The sequence below is a fragment of the Rattus norvegicus genome, chromosome 12 (assembly GCF_036323735.1).
Source record: "Rattus norvegicus strain BN/NHsdMcwi chromosome 12, GRCr8, whole genome shotgun sequence".
NCBI classification, from domain to species: domain Eukaryota; kingdom Metazoa; phylum Chordata; class Mammalia; order Rodentia; family Muridae; genus Rattus; species Rattus norvegicus.
This window is the reverse complement of record NC_086030.1, coordinates 46826295-46853043: the sequence shown is the minus strand read 5'-3', so window position 1 is coordinate 46853043 and position 26749 is coordinate 46826295. Positions and strand designations below refer to the sequence as shown.

Genomic DNA, 26749 nt, shown 5'->3' with positions numbered 1-26749 from the left:
TTTTTTTTTTTTTTTTTTTTTTTTGGTTCTTTTTTTCGGAGCTGGGGACCGAACCCGGGGCCTTGCGCTTCCTAGGTAAGCGCTCTACCACTGAGCTAAATCCCCAGCCCCCTGTTTGTTTTTTAATGCTGAGGTAAACCCAGGATTTCACCCATGCCGAGCACATGCTATAGCACCGAGCTTCGAACCCTGAACTCGGCTATTTGGACAGTAGCCTGGCCCCTGAGGGCCTCTCAGGAAACACTTTCCACCACTCACTGCCTCTAAGGAACTCAAAGGCTGGCGCCTGTTACGGACCCTGCTGTCAGTGACACGGGTGGGGTCTGTGGTCCATGCTGAAATGTCTGTGCGCATTGAAGACCTCGTCCATGGTAAGTCATTCAGAATGGCAGTTCGAATTCTCAGCCTACAGGACCTCGGCCCTCATGAGCCCCCAAGCTCAGATGGTATCTCTGGAATAAAACTGCCCAGAGATGGCATTGTGAACTTCCAGCTCCTTCCTCACAGCAGCTGGCCCCCATCCTCAGCCCTTAGCTGCTGTCCTTCGCGGGGCATGCTGGGATAGACAGCATGTGGGGATATATTTATTTATTTATGTATTTATTTAGAGACAGGGTTTCTCCAAGTAGCCCTGGCAGTCTTCCTCAAGTTCACTAGGTATCCCCGCAAGCTCCCTGGGGCACGCAGACGCTATCCTATGAGAGGGCCTGCCTATTTTTAATTGAGCCGTTTACATTTTTGTTAATGAGTTGTACATTCACTCTAGACATGAATCCTGTATTACGCAATTATTTAGTGTGTATGTGTATGTGTAGCGTATGTATGCATAAGCGCACATGTATGTGCAGGTGTGGGGGTAGAGGAAGGCGAGAGTTTGACATCGGGATGTTTTCTATTGGCTGTCACCGCCTTCCTTTCTCCCTCCCTCCCTCCCTCCCTTCTTCCGTTTGTTTCTTTCTTTTTTTACTTGCTTGCTTATTTATTTATGTATTTATTTAGAGACAGGGTTTCTCCAAGTAGCCCTGGCAGTCTTCCTTAAGTTCACTAGGTAAACCAGACTGGCCTCAAACAGAGATATGCTCGCCTCTGCCTCTTGAGTGCTGGGATTAAAGGTTTGTGTTATTTTGCCTTGACTGTCATTCACTTCCCATTTCGAGGCAGGGTCTCTCTCTCTGAACTTTGAACTTTCAGGTTGCTGATATCTATCCCAATCCCCCACGGGGGTTACAGAAGCAAGCTGCCCTCTCCACCGCGCTTTTACCTAAGAGCTGGTGACCCAAATCCAGATCTTCTTAGGCTGGCTGCAAACACTCCGCCCTCTGGGCCATCTTCTTAGATCCTCCCACTGTCTTTTCATTTTATTGATGGAGTTCTTTGAAACACACATTCTTTTAAAGAGTGAAATTAAAACCCATGCCTCTAATCCCAGCACTCAGGAGTCAGAGGCAGGAGGATCTCTGAATTTGAGACCAGCCCAGTCTACAGAGCGAGTCCCAGAACAGCCGGGGCTGTATCAGGGGGGAAAAAAGTGAAATTAAATTCATGTACTTGTGCATAGCTATGTAGTTTCCTACAGTTTTGTGTGTGTCTGCTGTGATGCACGGGTATTTAATTTTAAGTTCTGATGTTGTTTAATTGATTTACTTTTCTGCTATAGTTTAGCTCCAACATTTAGGTTTTTGATCCATTTGGGATCAGCATCTGAGGGTGCAGTGGGGTGAGGCACTGCTTCATTTCTTTGTGCACAGATACCCAGTTGTCCAGCATCATTTATAGATGAGACCATCTCTATCTTGATACCCCTGTCAGATATGAACAGACTGTAAATGCAAGGGCTTATTTCCTTTTAAACAATATTTATTTTAATCTGTGTGTTTAATCTGTGTGTGTGTGTGTGTGTGTGTGTGTGTTGTGTCATGCGTACATGTGAGTGGAGGTGGCCTCAGAGACCGGGGAAGTCAGATAGATCCCTGGAGCTGAAGTTACAGGTGGTTATAAGCTTCTAGATGTGCGTCGTGCTGGGAATCGAATTCAGGTCCTCTGGAAGAGCAGCGAGTGCCTTTAATGGATGAGCCCTCTGTGCAGCCCACAAGAGCTTACTGCTAAATTGTCAGCTCTCTCCTATTGATCTGTAGATCTCGAGGTAGGATAATGCTACACATGGTCCCTTTCTCTTTCTCTTCTTTTCCCTCGGTGCTGGGGATTGAACCCAGAGGGCTACTTGTACATGCTGGGACTCCTGGGAGCTGTCCACTTCTGTCTTGATAGTAACTGAATTGGAACTGGACCAGATTAACTGGACCAGGGAATGCACAGAGAGCTCCCTTCTCTTCCCACACACTTCAGAGATTCGGGGTGCTTCCAAAGACACGATCTCAGCACCAAAGCAACCCTGGGAAGACACCGAGCTTAGGAGGCTTCCTCGTGAAGTTCTAGACCCATCCAAGGCAGCCGGGATCCTGAGACCAACCTTACGGGGTCATCTGACTCCCGGTGACCTGCTCTTACTATCCCAGCTCATTAATTCCTGGTGGGGTCCAGAAACTTGAGAAAAAGAAAAAATAGGAGAGGAAAATTAGAACAACAAAATGCAGATTAAAAACCTATGTCTGTACAACACCCCTCCCCTCCAAATTGTACACAGCTACTCCGGCAGCTTCCTTTATAAACTGCCTAAACTTGAAAGCAGCCACAGTGAATAAGCAGGAACGAGCAGGAAATGGAATATTACTCAGCACCAAAAAGGAGTGGGCTGGGTTTGGTGCCACACACCTTTTCTCGAAGCTCTCGGGAGGCAGAGGCAGAGATCTCTAGGAGTTCAAGGGCAGCCCGGTCTACAGAGAGATCCCTGTCAGGTGAACTACGTGATGAGGTCTTATCTAAAACTAAGTGGATGATGAATGAGTGAATGAATGAATATCAGCAAGTGAAAATATATGGAGGGACCTCAAATGCCTGCTACTACTTCAAGGATGGCAATGTATACCGTATGCCTTCTAGAAAGCGCTAGGCGTTCTAGAGGAGAAACTCCCGTGGAAGCAGTGAGGAGATCGAAGGTGTAGAGAAGGGAAGGGTAAAAGGCAGAACTTGGAGGACTCTTGAGAGCAGCAAAACTACCTTATTTGATATTTCGCTGGCAGATACACAGCTGTGCATTCTATACCTCTAGAATTGCAACCCAGCAGTGACCACCAAGGGAGACCTGAGTTCCACTGATACTGTGTCTGTACACATTCGCCTGTTGCTACAAACGAAGAGTCCATGGCGGCCATGTTGACATGGGTGGTGCTGTCCTGTGTGCCCAGGCGTATAGGCCAGCTTCTGTGCCTTCTGATCAATGTTGCTGTGAGCCCAAAATCACTCTAAAAATCATACCCACTTGTACTTTCTTAAATGAGGGGAGGTTGTAAAATGAACTGGTCCTATGTAATACCAGCACTTGGGAGGTAGAGGTGGGCTGATCAGGAGCTCAAGTCCAGCCTGGGCTCTGTGAGACCCTGTCTCAAAATGAGACAGAGCAGAAGGATGAAAGGCAGGGGGTGAGAAGACGCCTCTGTCAGTGAAGTACTTGCTAACACAATCGTGAGGATCTGAGTTCTAGCCAAGAACCATTTAAAGAGGCCAGATGTGGGGGCCAGTGATCGGGATGGAAAGTGAATAAATGCATTAGTTGAGAAAAAAAATGCCAGGTGTGTGTGTGGGGGGGTGCTAACCCTGGGCTAGCTCTGGAGAGGACACCTAAAGTTGCCCTTCGGTTTTCACATGTGTGGCACAGTGTGCCCGCAAGCTCCCACAAGACACAACAATAAATCAAAGACATTTTAAACTAATTCCTATAAAAAAACCCAAACAAACCGAAAGCAAACCTTGTGATTTAGCCTTCAGTCTGGCAATTGCTCTAAAAAGTTTGTTAGTTTATTTTAAAGTAATGTCTCCCTAAAACCTGCCTTAGGTGGACCCCAGCTATCAGCGTCATCCGATGGCCACCTCCTTAAAATAAGTGCTGACGTTCGACGTCTGCGGCCAGGCACGGTGTCTGTAATACCAGCCACTTGAATCGTGAGGCAGGAGCATTGCCTCGAGTTTGAGGCTAGCCTGGCTTCCACAGCGGTTTTCAGACCAATCTGGGCAAAGAGTGAGAATCTGTCTCCAACAAAGAAGTTGGGGGCAGCACTCTGGATGGTTCTCGGTAGATGGCATTGTCTTGCCTTATACAAAGCCCTGGGTATGATCCCAGCACTTGGGAAGAAAGTAGAGAGGAGTCAGAAATTCATGGTTATCCTTGCTCCTTGGGCCAGCCTGGACTACATGAGAGCTCTTGCCCAAAAGAAAAAACAAAGAAAGGAAGGAAGGGAGGGAGGGAGGAAGGAAGGAAGGAAGGAAGGAAGGAAGGAAGGAAGGAAAGAAAGAGCTGTGTGGTAGTGACACACACTTTAATCCCAGCACTTGGGAAGCAGAGGCAGGCGGATCTCTGAGTCTGAGGTCAGCCTGGTCTACAGAGTGAGTTCCAGGACATCCGGGGATACAAGGAGAAACTCTGTCTCCAAAACCAACCAAACCAAAAAGTTCCAGATAACACAGTAGATTCACGTAGTCATCCCCTTATGAGTCATTTGCTGGCTTAAAATGAACTAGGGCCAGCAAAGACACCAAAAAACATTTGCTGCCGAACCTGACTTTGAGTTTGGTCCTTAGGACCCACACGGTGAAAAGAACCAACGTTTGAGGATTATCCTCCGACTTCCTTCTGTGGGCCACGGGGTGTGCGCTCACACACTAAATAAGACATAAGAAATCAAAATTGGACATCGAACCAAGTATGGTGTCTCGTGCCTGTAACCCTGGCACTCAGGAGGCTGAGGCAGGAGGATCATGAACTCCAGGGCAGGCCAGGCTACATGAATAAGTAAATCTCCCCATACCTCCCAACCTCCCCATTCCTTCTCCACATCACTTAACAGGGCTCCTATGTGTTCATCTGGTATCTGTTGGCACAAATCAACCATCGTAACTGTGGCTGTGGCGATCTCTTTTTTTTTCTTTCTTTCTTTCTTTCTTTTTTTTTTTATTTTCTTGTGGCGATCTCTATACTTGGGGTAGTGGCTAGAAGGTGGGTGTTCTGTAAATATCTGATACTGGTTACACCATCTCGGTTGCTGGGTGCGATGTCACTTGTCCAAGAGAGATGTCTCTCTCAAGAGGATTGAAAAGCATTATAGAGCAAATTCTTTCATTTGTGGAGTAGGCTTGTGTACGCAGCACTGGAGAGAAGGACCTGGGGCTATGGCTTCTAATCTCCCAAGTCGAGTCTGGGCCCTAGTGATCGAAGGATCATTTTTTCCCCCTTAATACTGTCCAGACCCTTAATCTACTATAAGGGTCATACATTGTCCCGGAAGGGCCACCCTGCCAAGGATTCATTGCCCCTTGGTAGCAAAGTGAACTGAACCAGTTAGTTAGCAGGGATCCTGCAGTGGGAGTGGACTCGAGTCACCAGCTAGCTACTGACACAAGGAAATACAGGTTTTCTGCTCCAAGGTACTGAATGAAGATACCAACCAGGGATGCTCTCTCAAGCTGCTACGTCACACTCATGGCTGGCTCCGAACAAACAATGCCTACTATTTCTCCGGCCTCTGAGCCACCTGCCAAGAGCGGGAGTACACCGGTGTTCACAGATCTGCCCTTCCTGGCACGTCTCAGAACATGTTATACACAAGGAACCGGAAGTTCTAAGAAGAATCAGGTCACTGACACCGGGCACAGGGAGTGGTTTACCTGCTGACCCTCATCTCTCTCTCTCTCTCTCTCTCTCTCTCTCTCCCGTGACACACCTCAAGTTCCAGCTCAGGTAAGTAAGTATAGGGTGCTCCCCATCCCACCTCCCACCTCCCAATCCAGGGGATGCTGAGACACTGGGAGGGTAGGAAGAGACAAGTAGGAAGAAGGACATTTGTTTGTACCCGGCAGGATGTACCTGCTGAGCTTTCTCACAAGGCTCCAAAGGAAACTTAAAAGGGGTTCACTCTCTTCCCCGGTGTGATGGGTGGGGGAGGGGCGTTTACTAAGAGGACCGGGATAGCACCTCCAGGTTGGGATGCCGGGCTGGGGCTGGGGCACACATTATCACAAGGGTGAACGAGTACAGGGTGGGTACAGAGGTGACTACTAGGTCACACTGGGAGGGTGTAAGGAAGAGAGGAGGCAGGGATGCAAGCAAGGTGGTAGGGAGGGGTTTGTAAAGACACCTTAGCCTCCTGCTTGGACCATTTCTAACGTGGCTTCAACCAGGGAAGTGAAGGTATCCCTTGGCCTTGAGTCAGAAGGGTAGACCTGCCTCTCACCATGTCTAAGAGATTTTCTTGGTCTTCCCAGGCTGGAGATAAGGAGTTTGGGGGTGACTGAAAAGACATGGGATTAAAGTACTCAGAGGAGATGCTAAAGAGCCGTGAGAGGGAAGAAGACAGGAGTTTGGCTTCATAGAGGGAAATGAGTTACTGAGGAAAGTTAACTCTAAACTCGGTGGATAGGCAGCCCAGGTTCTTCCAAATCAGGCTGAAGGGAGCTAGGACCCCAGATGAAGAGGGTCATTCGGAAGGGAAGGTGCACAAATGCGTCAACCGGGATCCCAAACTGGAATCTCTGAGACACTGGCTTCTCTCTCTGCTTCATTGGGGTCCCAACCAGCGAGTGTCTGGAATCAGGTCCCCCCCCCACCCCCCACTCCAGAGAGTCCGAAAGGGGCCGGGAGTGAGACAGGAGGAGCTGCCCACAGAAAGGCGGAGAGGTGACCACCTGAGAAACCTGGCTCAAAGCTGGGCATGCTCTCAACAGACCATAGGGGTCCCGAGTGTGGAGAGAAGGGATTTAGGGAGTTGCAAGGCACACTTAATTTGGACAGCAAGGGCTGAGGAGGGGCAAACAAAACTGGGAAAGATTCTACTAGTGTACTGATAGATGCTCCCCACTCGGGATGCGCGAGGCACTGAGAGGGCTCCCCAAATTGGAAGTGGGAAACTAGGAATGGACTGGAGACCGTTGTCAGGGCACTCTAAATTAGAAGAAACTGGGGGGGGGGGTCCAAGGGCGGCTTCTCGCTCGAACTGGGAGGAGAGGTTCTTACCAGTTGGAAGGTGTAGGGATTGGGGGGCACTGGGCTATCTCCAACCCGACCCAGGATGATTAGGGACATCTTCTGAATAGCGGGGACCAGGGAGGAAGGACTAGGGAGGGTTCCCGATCCAAAGCCGAGCTACCTTGAACGCACCGGGAAGCGCTTCATCCCGGGAGGGCGTTCCCAGCGGCTGGGCCCCCGCGCCGCCGTGGGTGAGGGGTGCGGCCGCGCCCCAGGCCCGAGCCCCGTACCAGGAATCAGGGGACCTCGCTCGCCCCCTGGACACACAGGAACCCCGAGGGAGGGGGGGTCCCGGCGCCGCCGCCGCCTCCGCGGGCGCCCGGGCGCGCGCCGGGCTTTATGCGCGCAGGGCGGCGGGGGGAGGAGCCGGCAGGTCGGCCCCCGGCGGGCCCTCCCCTTGGCCGTCCCCGCCCGCCCGCCCGAGCGGGGTCGGGGGAGGGGGCAGCATGGCCTGTCCGTCCGGCCCCCTTCGCCGCGCTCCTCATCTGCCCCGCGCCGAGCGCCGCCGCCGCCGCCGCTCCGCTGCCCGCGCCGCCCGCGGCTCCCGATGGAGACTGACGCGCCCCAGCCCGGCCTCGCCTCCCCGGACTCGCCGCACGACCCCTGGTACGGTCCGGCCCGGCCCGGCCCGGCCTGCCCAGCCCGCGTCCGCCCCGGCCCCGCCAACATGGCCGATCCGGGTCGGGCCGGGGCCTCCCCGGGGCCCGGGCCCGCGCCCCCTGCTCCCTGGCGCCCGGCGCTCACGCGGGCCCTTTGTGTCTCTGCTCCTCCCGCAGCAAGATGTTCATCGGAGGACTCAGTTGGCAGACCACGCAGGGTGAGCCAGCCGGGGATCGCCCGCCGGCCCCCGCACCGCCACCCTGCACCCCTTGCGGCGCCCCAACCCTGTACACCCCTGCCCGGCCCCGCGCCCCGCTGACCCCGGGCGCCCTCGTGCCCTCTTCCGCGCCCCGCCCCGGGGACCCCGAGAGCGCAGCACGCTCGGCGAGCGCGCACGGGCCCGGCGCGGGTTGGGGAGCAGTTGTGGGGGTGGGGGGGAGGTTCAGGGGGCATCGGGGGGCGGGCTGGGCCCCCGGGACCCGCCGGCAGCAGCTCCAACTCCGCTCGCACCTGCGGCTCAAACTTTTGTGAGGCTGCTCCCGGAGCGGCGGGAACCCAACCGGAGCGGTCCCCCACTCCAGCCCGGCCCCGGCCCTTGCCTTGCCGAGGCCCGGGTGGGCGCCAGGAAGGCTCCGCGGGAACCCCCCGGCGAGGGCAGGGGTGGGGGGGCCGGCCGCGGAGAGCGCGCGCGCGGGCAGCTCGGCGCGGGGGCGGCGGGGCCGCGCCGGGGTCACCGGGGGCAAAGGACGGTGGAGGAGGGGGAAGGGCTCCGGGCCTGGGCTGGTCCGAAGGCGAGTGTGTGGTTACAGAAGGGCTGCGCGAATACTTCGGCCAGTTCGGGGAGGTGAAAGAGTGTCTGGTGATGCGGGACCCCCTGACCAAAAGATCCAGGTGAGTCCCGGAAACCTCTCCTGCCACCGGGCTCGCCCCTCCCGCCGCGGCCACTCGCTGTCCTTGTAACCATCTGCCTCTCCCTCACTACGCGGCGCAGGGGTTTCGGCTTCGTCACTTTCATGGACCAGGCGGGGGTGGATAAAGTGCTGGCGCAATCTCGGCACGAGCTCGACTCCAAAACAGTGAGTGGCCCTCGGGGTTTCGGGGGTCCTTTGGGAGAGGGAGGCTGCCGGAGGAGAGAGATCCTGGACTCTCTCTCGTGGGGACAGTTGGATGGAGTTTTCTGAGTGCGAGAGCTGTCATGCCCTGAAAGTTTGTCAGTGGAGTTGGGGACAGAGGGAGGAAAGGAAAAAAAAAAATCTCAGGCCTGGGAAAAGATGCCACCTGAGTATTGGTGAGGGACGAAGCAACTACTACCCTTTCTCTGTGAGTGCTAATCTTGGTACTTCTGGCTTTGGGGTGGGGCCGGGTCCCTCTCCTACCCCAGCTTGAGTGAGTCAGGGCTACAGTTACAAACCCACAGTGGCTTCTCTGAAATCTAACTACTCTTTGACTCTGTGACACCCCCTTTTCCATTCCAGACCAATGGCAAAGCATCACAGAGCACCCCCCACCCCCGTGCGCACTCCCCTCTCCTCCTTCCCGGACTTTGGTCAATGAGCTCCTCGATTTTGTAGAGGACACACACCTTCTTTATCCTTACAGGGGATTTGTGAACAGGGAGCTAGCCTGCATAGAAGGAAAAAAAAAAAAAGTGCTCTGCCGACCAGATCTTAGGAGACCCTGCCTGTTTGTCATTCAAACTCCTGGAACATTTTGATTCTTTCCCCCATGTTCCCAGTGTCTTGGACCCTGCAGGGGGCGCTGGCGGAGGCCAGCTCTGGGGTTCCAGAAGGAAAAAGAGAAAAGCAGAGGAAGGCTCACTTGATGATGGGGGGGGTGTCTGTCTGCCAGTGGGGCCGGGACAATGTGACCTCTCTCCACACTCCCCCATTCTTCCCCAGCCCTGGGCCTCCCTGCTTGGGCCAGTTACTGGCTCCTGTTTACCTGCAACAATGGCTGGTTGTGCCCAAGAATTTGTTAAATTACTGTCTGTCCCCGCTCCTGTTATCTCTGCCCAGTGGCTCCCACTCCTGCACACAGTAATGAGCAAAGGAGGCCAGGCCTCCACTTTGCTTGTTCTAAAAGGATCTTCTTGGCTCAGCCCGAGTGACCCAGGCTGAGAAAGAAGAGACAGTGGCCTATTGTTTTTGGCGATTATCTGCTGCCTGCTCTCCTACCATCAGTCCCCTGTCCTCAGAATGCACCGATGGCTTCTGCTGCTCTCAGGAAGCTGAGTGCTAGGGCGGGAGGCCGGAGGAGTCCAAGATTGATAAGGGGGTAGGGGGAGGATGCTGAGGTGGGCATCCCTTAGGATATGGAAGTTGCCAACTGCAAGGGCTTTGTCTGTGTTTAGCATCTCTGGGCTGGGGAAGGGGGCGGGAAAAGAGTCTATTTTGGGTTCTGAATTTCACCTTTTATTTACTTGTTGGTCTTTACTTAAGTTGCCAGCTGTGAGTCAGAGTGGAGGTGGTGTGTGTGTGTGTGTGTGTGTGTGTGTGTGTGTGTGTGGTGTGTTGGGGACTTGCTGTATGTGGGTCTGGGGGAGTATGATTTGTCTACTATCTCTCTATCAGGGTCTGTGCAGAGGGCTGTTTGAGGTTTGTGGGTAGGTGGTTGGGGAGCGAGGCTGCATCTGGAAGAAGTAGGGTGAGGAGGTATGAAATCACAACTTCGGATGAGCAGTGGGTGGGTTTGGTTTTCCCTAGAGATCACAGGGCCTTGCTTACAGGGGGGACATTGCCCTAGTGCGGGCTTTGGAGATCCGTCTCTGGGCGGATTCCAGTAAGGGAGCTGGCAGAAGGCTGCTTCCTGGTTCATGCCATGTGGGCAGAGGGAAGCTAGGGCCAGTTGTCTAGAATACTGAGTTTTGAACAGAAGGAACTTTGGGGAAAAGATAGATCTCGCCTGTGATTGGCTGGTAACTTCTAAATGATGTCCGTCCATGTGAACGGCAAGGATTTTCAGGACCAGGCCTCGCAGGCTCTGTCTCGGTCACAGACCGTCTCGTGTTCCGTTCCTTACTGTCTGTCAGTGTGGCTTGAAGCGCCTAGGATCGGTACCCAGGTGCGTCCTGATTTTTGTCAAGGGCAAAGGTAACCTGGTAATGGCACCTTTGTTTGTGCAGCGAAGGGGACGTTGACAAAGGACCGCTTTCACCCTTTATCTCGTCTGATTCCCCCGCAGCTGCCCTCGGCGGAGTGGGTGTGATTGTCCCCACTCTGCAGATGGGTGGACTGAGGCTTAAGAGAGGCCCATGCAGCTACCAAGATTCCAAACTTGGCCTGTAGCCCAGGACTTCTAAGTCTCATTCCCTGTTCTCTGCTTCCCCTGGAAGCCTCGATGTCCAACAGGAGCTGTTTGCTTGCAGCCCCTAAGGAGGGCCGTCAGCGGTTGGAGGTAGTAGGGAGACAGTACTAAGCCTTATCCTGGTGGGTCTGAGCTCTGACCTTGTCCTTTTCAGGCAAAGACTAGATAGTCTTGCAAAAGTCCCGTTGGTGACGTCAGAATTACACGCGCCACTTAGGCAGTGGGTAATGATGCACCCTTGTGGGAGGGAGTCTGTCGAGACCTCCGGTGTGTCCGATATTGGGTGAAATAAGACTTGGGCCACATTGTTTTGGTTTTCAGCTATGGGCTAGACACCGTGTCACATGCTCAGTGAGCGCTGTCTGAAGTAATCTGCAGACGGACCTTTGGGGTGGGGAAGGTATTAGTTGTCCTTTTAGCAGGCGGACTTGACCCTGCAGTTCTGAGGAGTTGAATAACTAAACCAGGGTCTCATCCCAGCTAGAAAGTAGTGTGTGTGTGGCGTTAGGACCCCACAACTTGTGTCGTCCTACCTGAAGCTGTTGTGGTTTCTCTTACTTCTGTGTCCTAAGACGAAGGAAGCTGGAGGTTGTGTGGCCGCCGAGGCTATACGCGATCCCCAAGACTCCAAACATGTCCCCTCTCTTACAGATTGACCCCAAGGTGGCCTTTCCTCGGAGAGCACAGCCTAAGGTAGGTGTGTGATGGGGCTAAGGGGCAGGGAGGAGGTTGCTGGGAAAGTTCCTTTATTCTGGGCAAGCTGGGGGGGGGGGTAGTGGTTTTCCCAGCATGCTCTGGAGTATTGGAGTGTTTCTCGAATGGGCAGGGCTAAGGAGAGGGGATGACTGTTGCACAGAATTAAGACACACTACTCCTTCCACCCGTGTGCCGGGATGGACAGCAGATACAGAGGGAGGTGGCTTTGTTGTCCTGTATTTGAAGCCAGTACAGTTTGGACTGAGTGTGATTCTAGCCTAGTAGCTCACGACCTGTGGGTGCTGAGCACAACACACACAGGGCGGGCTTGCCCTAGACTTGGGTGGGGGAGCTTGCCTCATCATTCCATGTTACCCTCCTGTCTCTGGTTTGAGGTGCGTTGGGCTTTCAGAGGGGGAAGGGAGGCCGGAGCCTTTCAGACCCTGGTCACCTGTTGTGTTTTTAACTCGAACCTCTGTGGCTCTGTAAAAGATTTCTGGGCCGTTGAGCAGACAGCCTGCAGGATTTGTGATGCAGGGCAAGGACCTTAGATTTGATCCCAGACGCCATGGCAACTGGCCACATCTTAGGTTTTAAGCAAATGGGGACTGGAAGAAGAGGGCAAGTTGCAGTACCAGGAGTCTGGACCCTAATGTTTGTTGGTTGAGGTCACCCTGAGACTGGATGTTCCTTCTCCTGGAGGTCTCAGTTTCTCCCTTGATGGCAACCCAGGTCCTCTGAGATTCTGAGCCCTGAATTCCATCAAGGTCTCTGCTGAGGGCAGAGAGAAAGGAGCAGGTTTTAGGAGACAAGAAAGGGGGCATCCTTGGAAAGGGTCCAGTTGAGGGTCTGAAAGCAATTATGGGGCAGGTATTCGAAGGAAACCACACCAGGGAGCACATGGTCAGAATTGGGTTAATTCCATTAAGCAGTTTGGTGACAGAAGGTGCCTTAGTGTTAGGATGGGGCTGGGAATTGCCTCGGATTAGCCATGCGCTCCTGAGGTAATTAGGACCATGTGGTCTTCCTAAAACAGGGGCTGCCAGAGGTTGGCTTGGGAGGAAGGTTGATGAGGGAAATGTTGGTGCTAGGTTTGGTGACACCCCTTGGTGGCTTTGGTGTCTCCTGGGAGAACTTGTGCAGTCTTCATGCTAGGCAGTGAGTCTAGGCCCTTGGCCTGCTTCCCCCCCCCCCCCCCGCCCCACACCACCACTTCCTTGTACAGTTCCTGAGGGAAGGCATTTTTCCATACACAGACCCCAGGGAGGGAGGCACACTCAAGCCAGCCAGGGTGTGGGGCACACAGCTGCCTATGACAGGCCTAGAGGCAGGAGTCCAAGGGGGAGCTTGGAAGGGGGCCTTGGAGAAGTTGGGGCCACAGAGAGTTTGTCAGCTGCCGTCCAGGCAGGGGGGAACCCCCCCTCCACAGCCCCTGCTGGTGGCGGTAGGCCACGGGACTCAGATGCCCACTTTCTCCTTCCTTCCCCGACAGATGGTCACTCGAACTAAGAAGATCTTTGTGGGGGGGCTGTCTGTGAACACCACGGTGGAGGACGTGAAGCACTATTTTGAGCAGTTCGGAAAGGTAGGTCTTTCACTGTGGGTGCCTGGCTGAAGCTGGGGAAAGCCCCAGAGGAGGCAGGGGGTGGCAGTCAGATCATCCCAGTTACAGTAAATGGCAGACAAGGGCCTGGCTCCTCCTGCAGGTGAGGTCAGACCAAGTCAGTTTGGGATCTGGACCCGTGTGTGGGCCTCAGACTCTGGGCCTCTTCAATAGTCTCTCATTACCTTTCTACCCTTCCTCTGTATTTTTCTCCTGCCTCTCTTCACTCCCCCGAGGGAGGAGGCGATTCTGTAGCCAGTTCAATCCAGCGCTCCCCTCCCCTTGCCCTCTTGGGAGCTTGCACCTGTCCAAGCTACAGGCAGCTGCACCTTCCTCCCCCCCCTTCTCCTCCCTAGGGAGAATGATAAGAGAGCAGTAAAGACTCCTATTGCATTGGGGTACCCTGCTTAAACAGGTGGGGAGCTGGGGGTGGCCTCTGATCTCCAGGTATGGGAAGTGAAGAAAACACTCCAAGTGTGCTCCAGCCCAGAGAGGTCGCTAGCTCTCGGCTCCTGGGTGTGTCGAGGTTTAATTTCTGGGCCTTGGAAGAGGTAGTCCGTGAAAGGGAGGCGGGTGTGGTACCACCCAGACAATAAAGGTATCTATACAAAAGCAGGCAGGGTAAACCTCAGGGCCTCGAGGGGGAAATGGCTAAGGGGTCTGTCTGAAGTGCAGGGGTGGATGAAGGAGGAGTGTTTCAGGTGGTCCGGGTCCCGTGCTCTCCCTGGTAGTACGTGGATTCCCCATCAGGCCAAGCTGGACCGGGCATGGGAGATCGTCAGCGAGCGGTGGCTGGGTGGGGGGTCTGCAGGCCAGAGGATGCTGACGTGTTGAGGCCAGAGAGGCCTTGGCTCAGGCCCCTCCTTGGGGATCTGGGTCCAAGACGCAGGGCAAGCAGAGCCTGGGCCCCAGAGGGAAGGGTGCTCCTGGGAAGCTGCAGGCCCAGCTCGGCTCCGGCGGGGTGTCTTTGTGTCTGAGCACCGAGCATTAGAGCCCGCACTAATCTGATCCAGCAGCTGTGATTGGAGGCCGCCTGCCCCCGGGGCCGGCGTTGCCATGGCAACCGGGCCCCAGGAGAAGCCGTCAGCGGCCGCGTCTTTTGTTCGGGCCTAAATCGGCGTTGGCATGTGAAACCGGCCCGGGGAGGCCAGGGGGAGCTGGAGAATAGGCTGCCAGGGAGCGAGGGGGACAGCCGGGAATGCCAAGGGCCCCGCGGCTGCCCCCCCACCCCGCCCGGATCGAGGGGCCGCCACCGAGGGGGGAACAATGGTCAGCCGCCATGGCTGCCACTCAGGCTTAGCCGCCGCCGAACTTGGCGGCTCCCACTGGTCAGCAGGCCTCGGTCGCCTCCCCTCCCCCCTCCGGAGCCCCCCTGCCCCCAGGTTCCCATGGAGACCAAGCCTATTAAGGACACTGGGCCGGGAGCCTCCCTCCCCTCAGCCGGCCTCAGGAGGGGGACACCACGGGTGGGGGTACCCTGGACCCCTTAGCCAGTCTCCTCGTGTGGAAGGGGGTCTACTCTGGCCACAACCCCACCACGGCAATGGGGGTCAGTCCAGCCAAGCCCCGCTTGAAGGATGTTGGGGACCAGGGATGTTGAGTGGAAGGGAACCGGAAGGACTGGCTTTGACCTGAATCAGTTTGTGGGTCAGACAAGAGACTCAACTGCTGGATTAAGGAGGAAGGTGTGGCTGGTTTCTCTGTTCATTCACTTATCCATTCAAAAAGTAATTAATTGAGCAACAGTCAGGATGCTCAGTAGAATAGCGATGATAAGAACTGAAGCCCCTGTCCTGGTGGAACCTGGGGATCCTCCTCTGTTGCCACTGTGGGCGGGTCCCTGCACAATAAAGACAGCAGCTGCTGCGTATTGAGTGCACCCTGAACCCCAGCCCTGGGAGTCGAGTATCCTATGTACGCCTTACTCTTAGCTCTTGTAGGAAATAATCAGTAATATACCCATTTTACAGACTGGGGGATCAAAGCTATAGAAACCTAAAGCCATTTACCCAAGGACACCCAGCCAGCAAACACAGAAGCTGGGGTTAACTGCCTTTTTGGGGTCAGGGATAAGAGTGTGGTCGTCTGCTTGAGAGTGGAAGATGGCGTTCTGCACCAGGAAGAAGGAAGCTATTTTCTCTGAGATTCTCCAGGAACCCCACTGCCTCCTACTTCAGTGTGTCCTGGTCTAGATTGGCCGCTAAGGAGAGCTTCCGGGCTCCCCAAGGAGACCCACGCTAGTTCTGGGTCTGCTTTGGTGAGACCTGAAAGACAGAAGACAGATAAGGAAGGATCCTGGAGTTCTGTGGGACTAGGCTGTGCCTCCTGGTCTAAGGATTTCCCTCCACCATTTGGGGTCAGGCCAGTGGTTGGAGAGGGGTGCGGTGGGGGAGGTCAGATGTACCCCAAGAAGGTGAGGCTGCCCTTGCCTGTCCCTGTGTCTGAGAGGATGCCAGGAGGGAGTAGCTAGGAGCCACGGCTGGGGTTCAAGGGAGTGTGGCTAATGTAGACCCTTCCCCCTCCCTCCCCTTTCCCCTCCCCCAGCCAGTGCAAGGCAGGCAGCTCAGTCAGTGAACTCTACTAGCTTTAATTACAGCCTCTAGCCAGAGGAAACCTCAATTAGAGAACAGGGCTGTAGCAGAAGGGAGTCTGGCTGCTGGCCTTCTCCAAAAAGAGAAGAGGCTTTCGTTTCCCCGCCTCATAGTCTTGCTCCCCGTACCCCTCTCTCAAGCACCTCGGTCTGTGCCTTTTCCCTCCCTGGCTTCATGCAGGACTTGCTGTGTGGCCTTGGGCAGGCGACTTCACCTCTCTGAGCTATGCAGTGGGAACGAGCCTTTGCAGGGGTTGCTGGGATGGTAGAGGCGGGAGTGTACCTTTTGGAGTCTAATAAATACAGATTGATGTGCTGAGAATCTGATGGTTGTCTCCGAGTCTAGGATATTGTCTCCTGGAGGGGTAGACAAGGGCGGGGGGCTGCTGTCTGTGGTTCCAACGCAGAAGTCTGTGTTTCAGGTGGATGATGCCATGCTGATGTTCGACAAAACTACCAACAGGCACAGAGGTGAGTGGCCCCTCCTCCTTCCCAGGCTGGGCCAGGGCCCTGGTCAGCCAGGGGCTGCAGGTCACAGCTGCCCTTTCATGTTGCCTCCCGACACCCTATCCCCCGAGGATCTGCATCCTCTCCAGGGTCTGGCCTTACAGAAGGCTTTTGTCCTCCTTTCCTGCATCAGAAACCTTGCCAATTGCAGAGGAGCTGAGGACACCCCCCCCCCGAACGGGGCCCCGCACCCCCCTTGGCCAGGCCCTGCTCCCGCATGGGCCTACCTTATCCCTAGAAACCAGAGCTGAGGCCTGGCTGCCCCTGGGTCAGGCTCCACTCTATAGCCTGAGGCAGTCTGGCTCACCACTGCTTCCACACCAAGCCAAGCCCAGCCTCCTCCGACCCCTTCCTTGGCCCCCAACCTGATCACATCTGGGCCTCTCTACTGTTTGTGTCCTGCCTGGATGTTTTGTTCCAGCCCCTGGGGTACTCCCTGAAGAGGGACGGTTTCTCAGTGGCTTTTAGCTTCTTGGAGCAGAGTGGTGTGAGCTATGGCTGTGTAAGAGGTGGGAGGCAGGGGCGGCTAAATGTGCATGGGACTGGGCAAGCATTGCCTATAGAGTGCCCCGAGTGTCTGTGAAATGGTGTTTCCGTGTACACTATAGGAAGGGCTGTGCGTGGGAAGCTGAGGGGATAAGAGGCTGTTAGCTGAGGCCGTCCTTCTGTTTCTGTGGATTTTGCTCTTTCGGGGTCAGGCAATCTCGGATTGAAATGACTCCCCCTCCACCCCCACCCCACCCCACCCCCAAAATGGTATCTAAAGGGCTGAGAATGTAAGAGATACCAGACCCTAGTTCTGTCTTCCACAAAAGGAAGGAGAAAGCTCCCAAGTGCCGAGTTACATCTGTACTTTGCAGGTACAGATGTTTTTCTTGCTTCCGTTCTCCGAACCTCGGAGTGTAATAGGATGTATGGAGTCCTCGTGGCGGGGATGAAACGCTCACAGTTCACAGAAGGACGTGCGTGGATTCTGTGCAAACATGCCATTTTGTATAAGGAACTCGAGCACAGCTTGGATAGAGATTGAGGGTCGGGGTGAGCACCTAAGACCCTTTAGTGCTCCAATTGCAATGGATGACTCTTTTTATGGTGGCTCTGCCGCTTTAAAAAAAAAAAAAAAAAAAAAAAAAGGTTGTCCAGGCAGTGGTGGGGCAAGGCTTTAATCCCAGCAGAGGTAGGAAGGCAGATGGCCTGAATTCAAGGCCAGCCTGGTTTACAGAGCCGAGTTTCAGGATAGTGAAGATTACCCAGAGAAATCCTGTCTCGAGAAACCAAAAAATTTTTATTTACGTATGTGTGTCTGCGTAGACGTATGCCATGTTGCCGTGTGCGTGCGCATGTGTGTTCTCTCTCTCTCTCTCTCTCTCTCTCTCTCTCTCTCTCTCTCTCTCTCTCTCTCTCTGTAGAGTTACAGGCTGTTGTGAGCTGTCCCATGCATGAGAGCATGGGGGAAGTGAACTTGGGGCCTCTGGAAGAGCAGCAAGTGCTCTTAGCTACCACTGTCCCTCCAGCCCCACTGGGACCTCTGTCTAACTTGCTGTGTGACCTTGGACATGTTAGTTCACCTCTCTGAGCCTCCGGCCTGCTCATCTGTAATTTGGGACTTGAAACCTTGACTCAGCCAGTAGTTGAGATGCTCTTAGGCTACAGGCAGAGCCTTTCATTAACTCTCAGACACTTGCCCGCAAGAGATGAGCCGTGGTGTATGTGGCGTGGGGCTGGGCAATGACCATGAGCCCTGCTTCTGACCCTGCCCCGCCCTTGGTCCAACCCTCTAGGGTTCGGGTTTGTCACGTTCGAGAGTGAGGACATCGTAGAGAAAGTGTGTGAGATCCACTTCCATGAAATCAACAACAAAATGGTGAGATGGGACGGATCGGGGTTCAGAGGTTGGGGTTCGGGGAGAACGTTGATCCAGGAGGAGGCAGTCAGGGAAGCTCTGGGGTTCTGTAAATAGGTAGAGGTGGGGCTCTCCCAGAAATCAGCAGAATCCTTCATCCTGAACTTTTCAGGATGCAGACAGGAAGTGAGTACCTTGGGGTAGCTCAGGTTTCTGCTTTTATATGGGAATCCCTGGCCTGGTGGCAATGGCGGTGCATGCCTTTTACTCCAGCCTGGTCTACAGAGCGAGTTCCAGGAGAGCCAGAACCATGCAGAGAGACCCTGTGTCAGAGAGAGAGAGGTGGGGGGGGGGGGGGAAGAGGAGGGGAGGAAGAAAGGAGGGAGAGAGGAGATGGGAATCGCAGCTCCTTGTGATGGAACACAGCTATAATCTCAGCCTTCCGGGCAAGAGAATTGATTGTTACAAGTTCAAGGCCAGCCTGGTCTGTATAGCAAGTTGCAAGCTAGCCAGAGCTACCCAATAAGACCATATCATAAAATCATTAAAGTTAATCAAAACTAAGAATAAGTCAAACAGTTATCACCGTAGGTCCAGCGCAATCCTTAAGCGGCCAAAACCACGTTTGTAAAGCCCTTTAGACGTGGCAAGCACTCTGTAGCAAGCTCTGTAAACGGTAACTGGAATCAGGATAGAGAGGCCTGCATAGGAAGGAAAGCTCTGACCTTCAGCTCTCACTGCAGGTGGAATGCAAGAAAGCTCAGCCAAAGGAGGTGATGTCCCCGACAGGCTCAGCCCGGGGCCGGTCTCGAGTCATGCCCTACGGGATGGACGCCTTCATGCTGGGTATTGGCATGTTAGGTAGGTGCCAAGCCTACACCTGTGGCTTCTTCCTGCCTAGTCCTGCCTCTGGTGCTTCTGCGGGGGACGGGGGGGGGGGGTGGGGGTGGGGGGGCAGGCTGTGTGGGTGTGACTTCTCCTCCATGGTCTGCCCTTCTGTCTGAGTCAGAGTAAAGAAAACTGTGTCACAGATCTGGCCGGCCTGCCCAAGGTGGGCAGATCGATGTGGAGCACTGCCCTCTTGTGGTAGTTCTGATGTACTGCAGCCGCTCCATATTATTTGGCCTCCTGTCTACTCAGGATTTCTGTCTCCATCCGGTGTTAAGTGCCTTATGCCCGCCAGGAATTCCAGCAATGATTTTCCTGAGCTCAGGATGAAGTATAGGCTACTAAGAGGGTGTGGGCATAGAGAATCGGACCAAGACTCTGGAGAACCAGAAACCACAAAAGAGTTAAGCTGAGTCTGCAGGTCGGGTGGATGCCTGCTGCAGGAGGAAGAGAGAGGGTACCGCACACCAAGAGTAGCATTTACAGAGGCTTGAAGAAGGCTTCCTCGCCTCACTCAGCTAATTTTTATGTTGTTGTTGTTGTCTGGTTTGGTTTGGTTTTTTGAGTGATAGGATCTGTCGTCACAGGGCTGTGGTCCAACTGAAAGACAGGAGAGTCTCCATAGAGGGACTGGAGGCCGTGGGAGGATCAAGGAGCCACCTAAACAACCATAGGAGGCTCCCTGGAATAGGTGATGGGACTGGCCATTAGCCTTGAAAATCAGCTAAGAGTCAGCTGCACTTTGAAAAGCACCCAAGGGGCTGGGGCGATGGCTCAGTGGTTAAGAGCACTAGCTGTTCTTTCGAAGGACCCAGGTTCAATTCCCAGCACCCACATGGCAGCTCACAACCATCTGTAACTTTATTTCTAGGGGGTCTGACTCCTTCGAGCCTTCATGGCATTGTGCACTTGAGGTGCATGGACAGACATGCAGACAAAACACTCATGCACACAAAAGAAATCATATTTGCATAAAAGTATTTTTTTAATTAAAAAGGGGGAGGGGCAGGAGAAATGGTTCAGTGGTTAAGAGCACTGGCTGCTCTTCCAGGGGTCCTGAGTTCAAATCCCAGCTCACAACCATCTGCAATGGGATCTGGCGCCCTCTTCTGGCACACAGGTGTACATGCAGATACTCATACATTAAATTAAAAAAAAAAACTTTAAAAAAAAAGTGAATTTCAAAAAGAAAAGTGCCTAGATTGTGAGGTGTTATATGTATGCCCAGCCCTTAGGGAGCACATGTGAGAGGGCATGATGCACACATATATACATACGTACATACACACACACGTACACATACTCATACATACATACATACATATACATACACATACTCATACATATGCACACACATAAACATAGAGACACACTCATTCATACACATATGCGCACAGAGACATACACAGACACACATGCATACATACATACACAGACACACACAGAGATATACAGACAGACACATAGACACAGATACCCATACATATACACAGGAGACACACACACATACAGAGACAGACACACATACATACATACACATACATATACACACAGACACACGCATACATACACACATACATACATCAGAGACAGACACATACATACAGATACGAACACAGAGACACTCTCGCACCTACATACATACACACACATTTATACACACACAGAGACATTCATACAGACACATAGACATGCATGTACACACGGACACAGTCACACATACAGACACACATACATGTATGCACACATATACATACACACACAGACACACAGAATAAATAGGGGCTGGAGAACTTGCCCAGCTCTCTGTAGTAGCTACTTTGTAGCGATCCTGGGTCTCGTTCCCTGCCCTCACACCTGCTGTCACCTCCTGTCCCGGGGGACCCTGCAGCCCCTCACTTCCATGCAGGTAGTGTGCACAGAGCAGACACACGCGCACAGACACATTAATAAATGTAAGGACAGACGTGGAAAAGATGAACATCTGGCCAGGGGGAGTTAGTGGCCGGCTTGGTCCAGGACGAGGCTGGAGAGATGGGTTTGTGGCTCAGAGTTCAATCTTCCTCAGAAGACCTGAGGTTGGTTCCCAGCACCTACATCTAACAGCTCATGCCTGTGAATCTGATGCCTCTTGGCCTCTGTGGAGATCTGAGGGCTCTCACACAGTCATACCACACACACGCTAATTAAACTACAATATAAAAATATAAAATATAAGTATAAGTATAAAAATATAAATTATGCCGGTGGTGGTGGTGCACACCTTTAATCCCTGCACTCAGGGGGCAGAGGCAGGTGGATCTCTGAAAGCTGGAGGCTAGCCTGCTCTACAGAGCGAGTTCCAGGACAGCCAAGGCTACATTCTGATACCCTGCCTCAAAAGATTAAGTAATAATAGTAATAGAATAAGTTTTATAAAGAAAGCTCTGAGCCATCTCTCCGGCCCAGCGTGTGTGAGTTTTTCCTGAGTCGTTTGAGGAGAAGGCCTTTTCTTTAAAATTATGATGTTTCATTTGTTTGCTTGGAGACTTTGTAGCCCTGGCTGTCCTGCACGATTCTGACCTCACATTTACAGTGATCCACCTGCCTCTACCTCAGAGGGCTGGGATTGAAGGTGTTCAGTACCATGTCTGGCTCTCTTTTATTTCATTTTTTGAGTTGGACCCATGTAGCCCAGGGTAGCCTAGAACTCACCTCAAACTCTGGCTCCTCCTACTCTGACTACCTCATTTCTGCTTAGCAAGTGCTCTACCCAATGAGCTCCTTCCCCAGCCCCTGGTCCTCCTTGACCTGCTGGGGCTGGAATGAGGCAGGTCGCTGTCCCCAGCACTTTGAGAAACACCTTCGTCTGTTGTCTTGGGCTTACTCGATTCCCAACAACTTAGGGGAAAAGTAATAGTGCGGTCGGTCCGTCGGTGCTGGGGAGATGGACAGCCCAGTGGGCAGAGCGTGTGCTTGGCAGTCACAGTGGGTTCCTCTCCCCAGCTCTATCCTGGAAACACGTCTGGAACCTCTGTGCTGAGCGTCCCCTGGCCACCCAGTGTAGACAGTGAGAAAGCTCTAGGCTCAGTGAGAGACGCAGCCTCAAAATAAAATCAGGCAGAGAGTGACAGGCAAGGACACTCTGGTGAGCTTCTGAGACCTTGAGTGCATTCACACCCATCCACGCACCGCCCATGCTGAACTTATGAAGCTGGTGGTTTTCTTTTTCTTTTTCTTTTTCTTTTTTTTTTTAAGATCTGTTTATCGGGCTGGAGAGATGGCTCAGCAGTTAAGAGCACTGACTGCTCTTCTTAGAGGTTCTGAGTTCAATTCCCTGCAACCGCATTACAGCTCACAACCATCTGTAATGAGATCTGATGCCCTCTTCTGGTGTGACTGAGGACAGCTATAGTGTACTTATGTATAATAAATAAATAAATCTTTAAAAAAAAAAAAAAAGAGCACTGACTGCCCTTCCAAAGGTTGTGGATTCAATTCCCAGCACCCACATGATGGCTCACAACCGTCTGTAATGGGCTCTGATGCCCTCTTCTGGTGTGTCAAGGACAGTGCAGCATATACATAAAGTAAATAAGTCTTCAAACAAAAAAAGATTTATTTATTTAATTGCATATGAATACACTATAGCTGTCTTCAGGCACACCAGAAGAGGGCGTCAGATCCCATTACAGATGGCTGTGAGCCACCATGTGGTTGCTGGGAATTGAACTCAGGACCTCTGGAAGAGCAGCAGTCAGTGCTCTTAACCCCTGAGCCATCTCTCCAGCCCCATGACAGGGTTTCTCTTCTGGGTGATAGAATATCCACCCTCAGACAGATCGTGGGATGACACACTGGAGGAACTGTAGCCTCCGTGCAGAAGGCCTTGCGTGGGGAGATCTGTCAGTCACTAGCATAGCAAGCCCTCAGTGGTCTCGTGTGGGTGCCCCAGACAGAGATCACAGTGTGTACAAAGGCCCTGGGCCAAGCTCTGCACACTGGGGAAGCAGCAAGTCAGGGTGCAGAGGCTGGAAGGAGCGGAGTGTGAGAGTCGAGGAGCAGAGGAAGACGGGAGCCGGAGTGGGAAGAGTTGGCTGACAGGGTTGTATCGTTCTTGTCCAGTGTCCGCTCTCTGTGCCTCAGTTTCCTCGTCTGTACACTGAGGCCCCTCACTGTGCTCCCTGTTACAGTGCTTGCGAGGTTTAATGAGATTATAAAATGTACACACCGTGCCTAGCTCGGGGCTTGGTGTGCAGACGACTTGTGCAAACCTGAGGATTTTCTCTGACAAGCCACAGGGAGGCTATGAGCAACCTCAGATCCAAGCTGGCCGTGCCCCAGCTGAGGGCAAGGTATGTCACACGGCCCCTTTGTCCCATCAGGTTACCCAGGTTTCCAAGCCACGACCTACGCCAGCCGGAGTTACACAGGCCTTGCCCCTGGTTACACCTACCAGTTCCCCGGTAAGTCCCCGAGGGTGACTCTCCACCACCAGCATGTCCCCAGTTCCAGACAGTGTGACCCCCTCGGGGTGGTGGCGTCTAGAGTGCATGGCTGGATGCTTGGAAGGAAGAGCATGTCTGAGGAGAAAAAAATCCTCCCACCCCTTCCACCAACGTCGAGAGCGTGGGCTTCCTGGTGTTAGCCCTGCATGGTGCAGTTTCGCCCAGGTCTTTCATTCTCTGCCTGTCTTCTGACTTTCTCCATCCCTGCCCAACTCCAGAATTGCCCTTCCCTCCAAAGGCAGCACTGGACTCGTAGGGGGGTTTCCCCGAGGGCCACTGGGAGTCCCATCCTCACAAATGTACTTAAAGGTGCTGTGCTGAGTCTTTACGAGATACCGAGTGCTGGAGAGAGCCCGAGAGCTTACACGCTGAACCTTAAAGTGCCAGCATAAAGATAACCCCAGACCTAGTGTCAAGTCATTTTCAGCTCCCCCGGGGACTGGTCTGAACCTCACACACATGCTAGGCCAGCGTGCTGGCAGAACCACATCCCGAGCACTGGCCATCAGTCTTTGAAACAGAGCCTAGGCTGGCCTCAGGTCCACCTTGTACTCCTTCCGTGCTGTGACCGGTCACAGGCCTTGAACCCAGGGCCTCGGGAATGTTAGGCCAGGGCTCTACCACTGAGCTACCCAGCCCAGCCCATTTGGGTCTCATTTACTGGAGGGGTCCCTAAGCATTTACGTCCCCTGCCCTTGGACTGCTTAGCTTGAAGTCCTTGGTACACGTGATGCTCAACCCTCTCGGGGATCCTATTGTGCCACTCAGAGGACAGGAGAATTGCTACCAAGATTGAGCTGGAGAGTGGTATCACTAGGAACGAACAGTTAAGAGTACTGGCTGTTCCAGAGAACGAAGGTTCAATTCCCAGCACCCCCACGGTGGCTTGCAGCTGCCTTTAACTCCTTTTACAGGGGACCTAAAGCACTCCTCTGAACTCCAAAAGCCCCAGGCACACGCATGGTATACATGTATTCCTGTTGGCGGAAACAGTCATACAATAAAATAGACCTTTAAAGGGCTGGAGAGATGGCTCAGCGGTTAAGAGCACTGACTGCTCTTCCAGAGGTCATAAGTTCAATTCCCAGCACCCACATGGTGGCTCACAACCATCTGTAAAGAGTCCTGATGCCCTCTTCTGGTATGTCTGAAGACAGCTACAGTGTACTTATATATAATAAATAAATAAATCTTTTAAAAAAATAGACCTTTAAAAACAAAACAGAGTGGAGGCCCCAGGTGCAGATCGGCAACAGAGTTTCTCCACCTTGCGTAAAGCCCTGGGCTCAGTTCTCAGCGCCAAACCTCGGGAATCCCACTGCTGGCGTTGCTTTGAGTCCAGGATTAGGAGGCACCTCTAAGTTTCCTTAGTTCTCCCTTTTTCCTCCCTGTCTGTCTGTCTGTCTGTCACCCCTCTGCCCCACCTCACCTACTGGGACTGTGCACTTTCCACCCCCAGTTCTTGAGTCCTGTGCATGGCCTATCCCCCTCGCCCATGGTCCCTGTGGGTGCATTTCTCCCCCCCACCCCCGGCCATGCCAGAGGGGCTCCCGTACGATTTCCTAAGCTGTTTTACGTTTCATTTTAGAATTCCGTGTAGAGCGGACCCCTCTCCCGAGCGCCCCAGTCCTCCCCGAGCTTACAGGTCAGTGGCTCGGATCTTGTACATCTCGTAGGGCCACGTGGGGAGAGAGAAGGGGAGAGGGGCCTTCCCTTCCCGGGGTAGAGCTGGCAGGACCTCCTCCTGCCCACCAGCCCCACAGCTGTGAGGACGCGGCAGGCTATACCTGGGCACTGGCCAGTTGCTTCAGCTGCATGGCCCTTGAGGGTGGGACGGGAGGCCAAGCCAGACAGATGGGGGTAGAGTCACTCATTTTTTTTTGGCAAATATTTATCTAGTGTCTCCTGTGTGCCAGGCACCATGGAGGCTCTGGTACCCAGTGGTGAACAGGCCAGGGTCACAAACGTGGAGCACAGTGGGCTAAGAGGGACTTGATACGCAGAACCGGGGGTGCCTGGACCCAGTGCCAGCCCACCCTCGAGGGGGCCCGCAGATACAGCATTCACATCTCATTTCTCCCGAGAAGCCAGAGCCTCCAACTTTAGTCTCGTGAGAACTTTTCAGTCCTTGTTCGTTTTGTTAACACACCCCAAGTTACCGAGATACTTGGGCCCAAGTGACATGCATCTGATGGCCCCATCTGACCCCAGGGAAGCCCGGGGGCTCCTTCTAGGAAAATAAGGCCAAAGCGTTTGGCCACGAGGGAAAAACACCTCCTCTGTGGAGCTGGGCCAGGCCGAGTGGTGTGCACGTGAGGTGGGCCACGAGGGGCTTCTCTGTCCAACCCGCTTCTCTTCCACCCTACCTGCGGACTCTGCCCCGACCCTGGCTGTGTGTGGGGAGCTGCTTCAGATCTTCTTTCTGAGGGAGAAGAGAGACAAGGAGGGTGAAGGAAGGGGAAGAGGGAGCAGGGCAAGGATCAAAGGGGGTCTGGAGGGGTTGGGGATTTAGCTCAGTGGTAGAGCGCTTGCCTAGCAAGCACAAGGCCCTAGGGTCGGTCCCCAGCTCCGAAAAAGAAAAAAAAGGGGGGGTCCTGGCATTTGGGGGCAGGGGGCGGGGCTTCCTCTCTCCTCAGGTAAGACCTCTGTGTGTGGACCTTCTGTGTGCAGCACGCACCGCCAGGCTACTGGGCACGAAAGCAGGCCCGCCCGGGGCCCCACTCTTAACCAAATGTACAGGCCAGCGAGGCTAACAAATATTTATTAATGCCAAAAATAATCCTCTGCGATAAGCGCTCAGCGACGTTGGCTACTTAGGAGTTTGCTTTAGGAAGGGCTAGAACCCCAGGACCCTGGTGCCCATTGTCCGCCCCGTAGGCCTGAGTCAGGAAGTGTCAGTGCCGAAAGGTGTCTTGGCAGAGGAGCACACGGGGACTCCAGCCTCTGCGGCCCTTTGGAGTGTGGCGTCTGAGCTTTTTTTCTTGGCTTGGAACAGAGGTCTGAGTATTTCTTTTATGTGTTTGGTACATATTTATTGTGCCGACGCTTGGCCAGGCATCTGGGGGGAGGGTGGGGGTCGACACACACATAAACGAGC

General features: G+C 53.6%; 1 protein-coding gene and 1 long non-coding RNA gene across 13 annotated transcripts in view; one reads left to right on the top strand and one right to left on the bottom strand.

The window, feature by feature from the left end:
• The window catches only part of Msi1 (musashi RNA-binding protein 1), a 96628-nt gene that overhangs the window by 58809 nt on the left and 11070 nt on the right, over positions 1-26749 (top strand). For 4 of the 12 annotated variants that reach the window (XR_010056364.1, XR_010056363.1, XM_063271088.1 and 1 more), the window contains exons 1-11: positions 7608-7741; positions 7912-7952; positions 8545-8626; positions 8727-8811; positions 11690-11731; positions 13227-13319; positions 16350-16398; positions 18216-18298; positions 19021-19138; positions 23530-23610; positions 25241-25297. Coding sequence is in view for 10 of the 12 variants with exons in the window: in XM_063271088.1 (XP_063127158.1) it covers positions 7683-7741; positions 7912-7952; positions 8545-8626; positions 8727-8811; positions 11690-11731; positions 13227-13319; positions 16350-16398; positions 18216-18298; positions 19021-19138; positions 23530-23610; positions 25241-25297 (790 nt within the window). In the remaining 2 variants the exon portion in view is untranslated. Of the gene's footprint in view, positions 1-7607; positions 7742-7911; positions 7953-8544; positions 8627-8726; positions 8812-10591; positions 10796-11689; positions 11732-13226; positions 13320-13370; positions 15023-16349; positions 16399-18215; positions 18299-19020; positions 19139-23529; positions 23611-25240; positions 25298-26749 lie in introns of those variants that run through there. The other 8 variants (XM_039089122.2, XM_039089121.2, NM_148890.2 and 5 more) reach the window with 7 other exon arrangements.
• On the bottom strand, positions 1840-7408 carry LOC134481302 (uncharacterized). The gene is made up of 2 exons (XR_010056803.1): positions 7124-7408; positions 1840-2544 (listed from the first exon to the last, which is right to left on the bottom strand). It is a non-coding gene; the product is annotated as an uncharacterized LOC134481302 (long non-coding RNA).